The sequence below is a fragment of the Python bivittatus genome, unplaced genomic scaffold, assembly GCF_059951505.1.
Source record: "Python bivittatus isolate LINGU-HERP-01145 unplaced genomic scaffold, Pbiv_v1 ctg000020_np1212, whole genome shotgun sequence".
Lineage (NCBI taxonomy): Eukaryota > Metazoa > Chordata > Lepidosauria > Squamata > Pythonidae > Python > Python bivittatus.
Window position 1 is genome coordinate 5,619,367 of NW_028277030.1, and position 9,534 is coordinate 5,628,900.

The following is a 9,534-nucleotide window of genomic DNA, read 5'->3' on the forward strand; positions in this document are numbered from 1 at the left end:
TTTTTTCTTTGTATTTCTTTCTTTTTCCTTTTTTTCCTCTGCACTTTTTATTTTTTATTTTACTTTTTATCTTTTCTTAATTTGTATCAGTTTTTTATCTTTGTATGTTTCAACTTTATAAAAAAGTAGTATTAAAAAAGGAGTCCCTTTCATTAGTTCTGAATCTCCTTATATTTGGTTTCACTGAATGAACTCGAACTCTCACATAGTAGAAAAGGGAAGAAAACCTCTCTATCTACATTTTCCATGCCCTAATTTTATAAACCTTTAGCACATCTTCTTATACTGTCTTTACTCCAAGCTAAAAGGCCCAACTACAGTACTACGTTGGCACTTTCAGTTTCAATTCTCTTTCTAATAATTCCAGCATGAACTCTGCTATTTTTACAGCAGCATAAACTGACTTGACCTTATTTTCACTGAACTCTCCACTGTGACTCCACAATCCTTTCCTGATCATTTGCTGCCATTTCAGATTCCAGTAATGGATATGTGAAATCTGAATTATTTGGATGACCATGTGCATAATTTTTACTTCCTTACCTTGAGCTGCATTTGCCATTTTAAGGCCCATTTATTCAGTTTAGAAATACCCTTTTGGAACTCTTTATGATTCCTTTTTGATTTTGCTACTGTTGGAATATTTTTCTTATGTATTTAAAGATTGTATGGGCAGTATCCATTTTATAAAAAGAAAAGGCTGGCTCTCACCATTTGAAACGAACAAGCACATCACGTAGCAAAATCCATGCATACCTATGTAAAGGAAGACATGTATCTTATGTATAGAAAAACACGTATCTAGATGAAATGCCCATTTAAAACATTTCTGCTTTAGCTCTAGATCAGTGTTTCTCAACCTTGGCAGCTTGAAGGTGTGTGGACTACAACTCCCAGAATTCCCCAGCCAGCAATGCTGGCTGGGGAATTCTGGGAGTTGTAGTCCACACACCTTCAAGCTGCCAAGGTTGAGAAACACTGCTCTAGAAAAAGAGAAATTTGTTTAGCTATAAATAAGGAGGCATCTGCTCTATCTCTAAGGTAAGGAAACCTTTGTAATAAGCTAACATTCCATTGCATTGATAATGATTGGCTAAAATTCTAAACTTCAGAACCCTACAAAAAGAGAAAGAAAGAGAAGCGTGGGACAGCTGCCCAACCAAACCAATTGGATAACTTTGGGTGAACAAACATATTTTTGACTCTCCACTGATCGTCTGGTGTGCTTCATTTCCAGTTTGGAATGAACCAAGGGTTTTAATCCTTCTGACGCTACCTTGAACAGTTTGATACTATCAACAGACTTGGTCATCTCTGCTCCCCTTTATTCCAGGTCCTTCATAAACAAGCTAAAAGTACCAGCTGCAGCAAGGATCCTTGGGGAATTCCACTTTGCATGTCACTCCAACATGAAACTTGTCCATCTAGTTCATTCTGCCTCTCAGAGGGGGGCATCTGAAAAATCCAGTGGTTCCAGAGGTTACCAAGGACTATATTACTGCAGTCTAAGTTTGTCCAGAGCAAGATCAACATGGCAATGTCATCATCTGTGTGGCAACCATCATTCTTGCACGTCAATCACTAGCTGAGGCTTTACATTTTATGAGGTAGCCTAGCACATTTTCACTTTCTGGCAAATCCCATTGAAACTGAAAGCACCATTAAAATGATATAACTGAGTACTTGTGCAAAGTGCAAGGAAACCAAACAAAGCAACATTTTTGTGAAGAAACAGGACTTATATTGATTAGCATTGTATCAATTGCCATTTGAAAAGGAATTTCTCATCTCTAAATCTTTGCACTAGCTACAAATAATTTGATCAGAAGTTTTACAACAATAGTAATAGTAATAGTAATAGTAATAGTAATAGTAATAATAATAATAATAATAATAATAATAATAATAATCAGCCAGTTCGGTCTAGTGGTTAAAGCACCAGGCTAGAAAGCAGAAGGCTGTGAGTTCTAGTCCTGCTTTAGGCATGAAAGCCGTCTGGGTGACTCTGGGCCAGTCACTCTTTTTCAGCCCAACTCACCTCACAGGGTTGTTGTTGTGGGGAAAATAGAAGGAAGAAGGAGTATTAGGTATGTTCACTGCCTTGAGTTATTTATAAAAAGAATAAAGGCGGGATAAAAAATATCTAAATAGTAACAACAACAACAATAATAATAAATGATATAGTAATAATATATCTTATATATGTTTTCGCACATTTCTTAATTGGCCTTTGCTTTGAAAAGCATTCCAATTATACATCCATTTGTAACATGCTAAACTCTATTCACACTGAGCTCTCAGAATGAAATGTACAAAATCCATCCAGGCATGATTCTAGGCTTCTGGCTGGGAGGCCACCTTAAACCACACTTTATTTCCAAAGAAACAAAATATTGGCAGTGTGATAGCTGCTTTAAATCAGCTTCCTCCCCTCTGCTTAAGAAGTGACAGGGTTTCCTGGTGTTTCTCTAGGCTTAACCTCAAGGGCAGAGCCTTAGCTCAACAACTGAAACTATGGCTTAACTGTGCATTTCAAGGACAGTTAATACAGTAAATCATGTTGTGCTGTTCATGGTCAACATCAAAGATAATTAACAAGTAACTGAAAACTGTTTATATGCAAGAAATCCATAGGACTGTTAGTGAATTACTATTAACCTGGTTTACCCAGCTTTTCTCTAGCCTGATGCCCTTCAGAATTCTCAGCTATGGGGAATCTAGAAGCTGTAGTCCCAAGCAAATCTGCTGGGGAACTGAAATTATAGATGGATGGGGGGTTCTTAAGCTGTACATTGCTGACAAACCAACTGCACTATATTTTTAGTGAGAATTCTTACATCTGTTCAATCATTGAAACTATATTATCACGAGTATCTGAGGAGACACCTTCCCCGAAATATTTTCTTCTTCCACGTAAGGACTGATTTTATAACACTGTGGTTGTACAGTATATGCAGGTTTTAAAGATGATCCTGACAATATATGCAAATTCCTTCCCTTTTGAATAATATTATGCAAATTATTACTTTATTGCTCTCTATTCCACCCCATCAGCATAAATATACATCCTCAGCACAAATTGTTATATTGTTCTCATTATTAAGGTGCCCAGATGCAATTAACCACTCCTCATCTAGTCAGATTTCCAGATCACCTGGACCCATTTTATTTATAGTTGCTATTATTCAATTACTGTGATTTTATTTCTCTTAACTTGGCTAAGTTTTGTTTATCTATTTGTAAAAATACGCCATTCTTCGACCACACCAGTTTTGTCATTATTGGGCTTTACTGTGTTTTTTACTTGCTGTCTCAGAATTTGTTTTCTTTTTCTTTTTCGAGCAGGTCAGTGACTGTAATAAAGTAATATCCCTACTGCTATACTCTCAGGTAACTAAGAACACAAATCAGTAAAAGTGATTTATGAACTAGTCCAGACAAACAAGCACACACAACAAACCGAAAGAGCAGCAGCCCAGACAAAAAGTAAAAACTGCTCTAACTTAGATACGCTAAAACGAATCATTTTAACAAGCTGCTGAAATTATGTTCTGCTTGGTATTTCACTAACAGTAAGCAGGGTGCCAAGCAGGTCACCTCATTTCTGAAGGAAACAAGCAAAACCATAAAGAGCATAACTGGGATTCACGCAAAAGAGGAAACATGAATAGTATCAATTTAGTGATAACTACAGCACTGGTACAGAGCTAATCTTGTTGGGCTGGTACTCAGTTTCCCCCACTGTACACCCACAATAGGTCTGACCTCCCTCTCCCCCACATTTGCAATGAATCAAACTGACATCAGCAATAGGATGGAAATGATTTGTTCTGCGGGATGTCTTCCGTTGAACTTGCTCTCAGTCGCAACCTAGGAAAAATGCGGTGGAAAGTTTCATAGGCAACCCAACTGTGCTACCTGTCATAATACTTTCCATTCAATACGCTACCTGCTATTACAACAAATCGACGACACTTGCCATTTCATGACTTCCGTCATTCAGTTAGAAAATGAAAATAGGTCACTCTGTCATTCTGTCTCCTTCCTGATAATTATGGTTATTTAGCTTACAGGTAAACACTTACTACACAGAAAGTCTTTATGGGCAGAGAAAAAAATGATTTATCTGCAAAGCATTACAAATAAGCCATTTAGAGAAAACTTACTACCCAAAACCTATAATAAGGGAAGGCCTTCTTCAATCCTTGGGGACTTCATGGAAACAGCGATGAAGATTTCTTGGCAACATACCATTGGCTTCTTCTGGGATTTTCTGCTTTGATTTCCCAGTGCAACCTACAGCCCTGGATCTCTCCCATCCAAGCATTAACCAGCTTTCAAGCCCAGGCAAGGTGATCAGATGCTGCTACCTGATGAGATATCTGGCCTTATTCTTATGTATATAAGGGACTAGTTATGCACAGATTATTATTTCTGAGAAGAAAATGAGTGAGATCCCATTTCTGTTACCACTTAAATATGACTTCTTATTCATCACTGACAGTTTGATGGCTGTATACACATAGTAGGGAATGATTCAGTTTCTTGGCAGAACAACACACATTCTTTTCTCAGCTGTAGCTGTCCTCCATGTTTCATACCAATAGTTACTAATGCTTGCCTTTGTGCAGACCACTACATCATCTTTGAAAGCTTGTACGTCACCACGTAAGCCAGAGTCAACAATGTAGCATAAGCAGGTATCATGGTACATATGACCCCACCCAGATGTTTCCCATCTATCCATTTCATCTGTCCGGTCGATCATTTTCATCAATGTTAGCGCTCCTCCTGGTCACATCATTCTCACATGTTGCTTCGTTAGGAAGCAAGGATACAAATTGATCAATTAAAAATGAATTTGCATAGTTCCTATCCACTTCTTATTCTGCAAAAGCTATTTTTTACTTTTTGATTTTTCTATCATTAAATTACTATCAGAATTACTGTGCTAATTATGTGCTAAGGAGTTCGCATGATTACCAACATATTTTTCTCTTTTATGGTATAGATTATTGCTTCTCCATATAAGCACATGGATAAATCTGTATGTCTTTTGAACTTGAATGCTTATCTAGCTAATTGTTTGTGGATTTGAGTGAAATTTAATCTAACAGTTTCTCAAATTTAAAGGTAAATGTAGCAGTTCATCAAATTAATGAAACAGTAGTACATAAATCTGCTATTTGCATGCTAAACCTCAGTGAAAAGATCTCTCAATCTACATTTGACTAGACTGGCGAACACATGCAATTTTGTATCTGTGTGGTTCATAGAGGGGGCCTGGCAATTCTAACAGTTGACTAGAAGAATTCAGTTGCTCTTTGAAATTATTCATAATACCTACTCAATCCAGATGTCCATGCCATCTTTACTGCCATAACGCTTTTAGTTAGAGGTAGGAAAATATTTTCACAGCTACCTATCCAGGCTATTGTTGCCCATAAACCTCAGGCACCTGAGTTGGCATGGAGCTGGAAAGAACCCAGTGCCTGAATTTGAGAGCGAAACACCCAATACCTTTGCAAAGTAGCTCCCCCCTCCACACACAATACAAATCACAAGTACTTCAGGCAAAGCAAAAGGCATTTTATTAAAAGGGGGGAACAGGTCTTTATGTAGGGTACAGAAACAAATGATATGTACATTCGATATATGTGATGCATCAGAAAGCAACAAATCAAACAATAAAAGACATTGATTAGACGTGAGAAAAGACAGCCACTCTTAAAATACAGTATGTTGCATCTCCTTTTTTCCCACCTGGGTTTGTGTCTTTAACATTTGCAACACTCAAGGACTTCAGAATTCAGCCCTATTGTTTGACTGAAGGTCCCTGAAAGGGCTAGTTTTGCACATCAAAGGAAATGGCTTTGTCTCAAAGGAAAACATGGTTTCCAAAATTTCAAAAGGAGGCAGGGATGCCATGCTAAAATGCTAATATCACCTTTATTAAAATGCTAATAATAAAGCCTAAAATTCTACATAACAGTATCAAGACATGGCCTAGGTTTTTTTGTTTTTGTTTTTTTACATTAAATGGCTAATGCATTCTCAGGGGGTATTGGGGGCTAAATTGTTGGCTTGGATGTAAGCAACAACAGGTTCAAATTACTGATCATTATATTCACAGGTTAGCGATGCTTCCCTGGGCAAGTTGTCATCATACACTCAGTTGACAAAATCGTTGTGAGATTAAAATGCTACTGTAAGCAATTTGGAGGAAGAACAGTATACAAATGGAAGAAGTACAACTTTGCAATCTGCAGTGGCCTCAGACAAAAATTTATTTTACAGTGAATTGCAGAGAAGTTTTAATGACAGAGTTTATACAGGTGATGAGTATATGTTATGGTCTCTTAATACACCGATCATGAATGTATGCTAGCTTTCTAAATGGCTCTTTTTAACAATAGTATATCATCACAGAATATGTGGCTCACTGCCCATCACACTCCTCAAAGCTGATCAGGCAAACTTACAAACCATGCCATTATCCTGCATATCATCTATATTTTATTCAAACAAATCATTTGGTTTAAAACTTCTATATCCAGTAACCTTGTGGATTCCCCTTGATGTCCCCTTGTTTGTGTGAGACATAGTGCTACAAGGAAGTAGTAAAAAAAAAAAAAAAAAAGTCAGCCACAATTGCCTGAAAACCACAAGTGGAAATCTCTCTCTGCATTGCAATGGAAAAAGAATGTCTCAGATACTGGAGACAATATAAAAAGAGATGCTACTGCACTCATGGACAAGATTTGAGCTACTGATCCTCACTTGCAGAGCATCAAGCAAGTCAAGGTCATAACAACAAGAAGGATAGTTATGACACCCAAAAGATTGCCCTTTCAGGTGAGTGCACTATTGATTGCTGTACAAACTGTCAATTTGCCTCTGTCTCTTTACCTCCAGATATCTAACACTTGATTTGCACACTTGTTCTGTCTTTGTATTTTTTTTTTAATCAGTCTTCCATGGGCAAGTTACAGTTATTATAACCTTTTCTCATGCACTTAAATCTCTCAATCTATTTGATACCAAAAATGGAAACCACTAGTTACTGAAAAGAGCCTAGTTCTTTCTATATAACTGTACTTGATTCTCTCTTCCTCTCTTATTTATTTGATTTAGATCCCATCTTTCATTCAGGGGCTCAAGGTGATATACATACTGTAGTGTTCCCACTCCTAATTTTCCCACAACAACAGTCCTGTGAGGGAGGTTGGGATGAGATAGATAGATAGATATATAGATAGATAGATGATAGATAGGTAGATAGACAGATAGACAGACAGACAGACAGAGGCCCAAAATTATCCCATGAGCTTCCATGTTGGTGGATTGCAATCTGGGTTTCCATATTCTTAGCAACTTAGTACACTTTAACTACAACACCACACTGGCTGTCTTATACAATTCTCGATACCCTCCAAAGACAATTATTTGCATGAAAAGAATCAATACATTAATATGTTTCAGTTAATCCTGAGCCCTAGGGCCCCTCATTTTGGAAATTAATCACTGCTTCCTATCAACTATTTAAATATTTGAGTCCTAAACGCCAAAGTTAAAATCATGCAAACTACTAAGGATGGACATTTTTTGCACAAGAGATGACACTTTGTGCTTACCTATGACTGGATTCTTTTGCAGATCAGGCTGCTGCTACTGATGCTTGCAGTGGGGAATTTAGCCCATGGAGGAAACACTTATAAAACCAAGAAGAAGCGCAGTGAAAGAATGACTGACTACAACTGCCCAACTCAGCCAGGAATCCAAGAGGATGCCAAATTCCCAGAGACAGTGAAGGTACACATACATGTTGCTCATACAGAACCAATCAGAAGGATGCCTCATGATGTCAGAAACAGATCTCTCTCTCCATGGGATTACAGGTACTATTCACCTTCTTACTGTTAAACTATATTGGCTATGATATAGTATGGAAGTGACAATCCCACAATGCCTTTTGAGTACTTCAAAAATTCTAAGATGCAAGAACTGCTAACGGCTGCGAGGTCTTATGGGGTTAGCAAATGTAAAAGCTATACACATTTACTGAAACAACAGACTGGATGATTCATAACTGGATAGGCAAATGTCACTTGAATTTTTCATTAGTCCATTAGATCCTTGATGATCACCCCTATTGTTTTGCAAGAATGTAATAGGGCTTTGTGAACATGACTTTCAGCCAGTTGGCCAGTTCAAGTCTTTGCATGCGTATTCATTACAATAAAAGTAACCTAGGAGAATTTCCTTTATTTAAATCCACTAAATGAGATGCGAATGGTCTTTCTTCAGGATAGGTCCGCATAGGGAATTGACCCGTTGACAGATTCTCGAGTAGCCTAGTGATAATGCTAAGCAACAAATTCAAGCACTTTCTTTCAAGGCAAAATCTCTCTTTCTTGTCAACAAAGGGAGTCTATGAAAATCAGATATGACGTCTGAGTAAAAGGAAATGTAGTATTAATTGATAAGGAGACCAAACAGCCTTTTCTGTTTCTTTTGGTTCAGGTCCATAACCAAAATATTATTCCATGGTGAAGAGAACTAGGAAATTCTGACAGACATTCACTATGAATGAATCTAATTTATATTTTATTATGTGATTAAGGAAGCCTGTGTGACATGGTTCTGTCTCCTCAGACACAAAAATAAGACTCCTCTCATGGGTAGGCAGCCACTGCTTCCATCTATTTTTTTCCTTATGGGTGCTCATTAGCTTTCAGGGTTTCAAATCCGTGAATTTTGATGAAGAAACTGTTTTGCTATCACATGAATCACATCTTTCTCTGTCTTTTGTGTGTTAACTTACAGTGTTAAGGAAGATCCTAACAGATTCCCACACTTAATTTCTGAAGCCAGCTGCCGCCATACCGTTTGCCTGGATTCCACGGGGAATAGCCTAAACTACGCTATGAACTCTGTTCCTATCCAGCAGGAGATCCTGGTTCTCAAACGCAAACATGTTGGTTGCAAGCAAACCTATTGGTTGGAGAAACAGGTGGTCACTGTTGGCTGTACCTGTGCCTTTCCTGCTTCCACTGCCTATCAGAAAAAGATTCTCTAATGTAGCTGAAAAATGGCCAAAGGTGTCACACAATCCACCATCAGCTGAAGCAATCAGGATAAGACAGCATTTGCTTGGCTAATTGGAAAGGAAATGCTAGCTTTGAATTTCACAGAAATATGGCCACCTTTAGAATTAGAGATGATTTCATTCAGATCTGTTATAGTGTCTCAAAATACTTAAAAGTTCTGGGAGCATACTGAATGGAAGAATGGCCACTTTCCTTAATAGGGAGGGGGGAGTTTTCCGATGTCTACCATTCAGCCACAAAGACAGGAAAAAAACAAGAAAGAAAGAAACCTCTTCATTGAAAGCCCTGCTTCTCTTCAGCTTCAAAAAGAATGAAGTCTTGCTCTGAACGAATTTGGTATCATTCATAACCTGTTTTTTATTTGTCTTGTTGATCTACATGGATGTCCTGAAAGTAGAGTCCTTGGGGTGCTCTGAACTTGGTT

The 9,534-nt window shown here is 37.8% G+C and overlaps 1 protein-coding gene across 1 annotated transcript; it reads left to right on the forward strand.

Annotated features, from left to right (window-relative positions):
- Positions 1-7,674: 7,674 nt before the first annotated feature.
- On the forward strand, positions 7,675-9,079 carry IL17A (interleukin 17A). The gene is made up of 2 exons (XM_025174039.2): positions 7,675-7,898; positions 8,827-9,079. The coding sequence occupies exons 1-2, from the start codon at positions 7,675-7,677 to the stop codon at positions 9,077-9,079; spliced, it is 477 nt and encodes a 158-aa protein (XP_025029807.2).
- Positions 9,080-9,534: the final 455 nt, after the last annotated feature.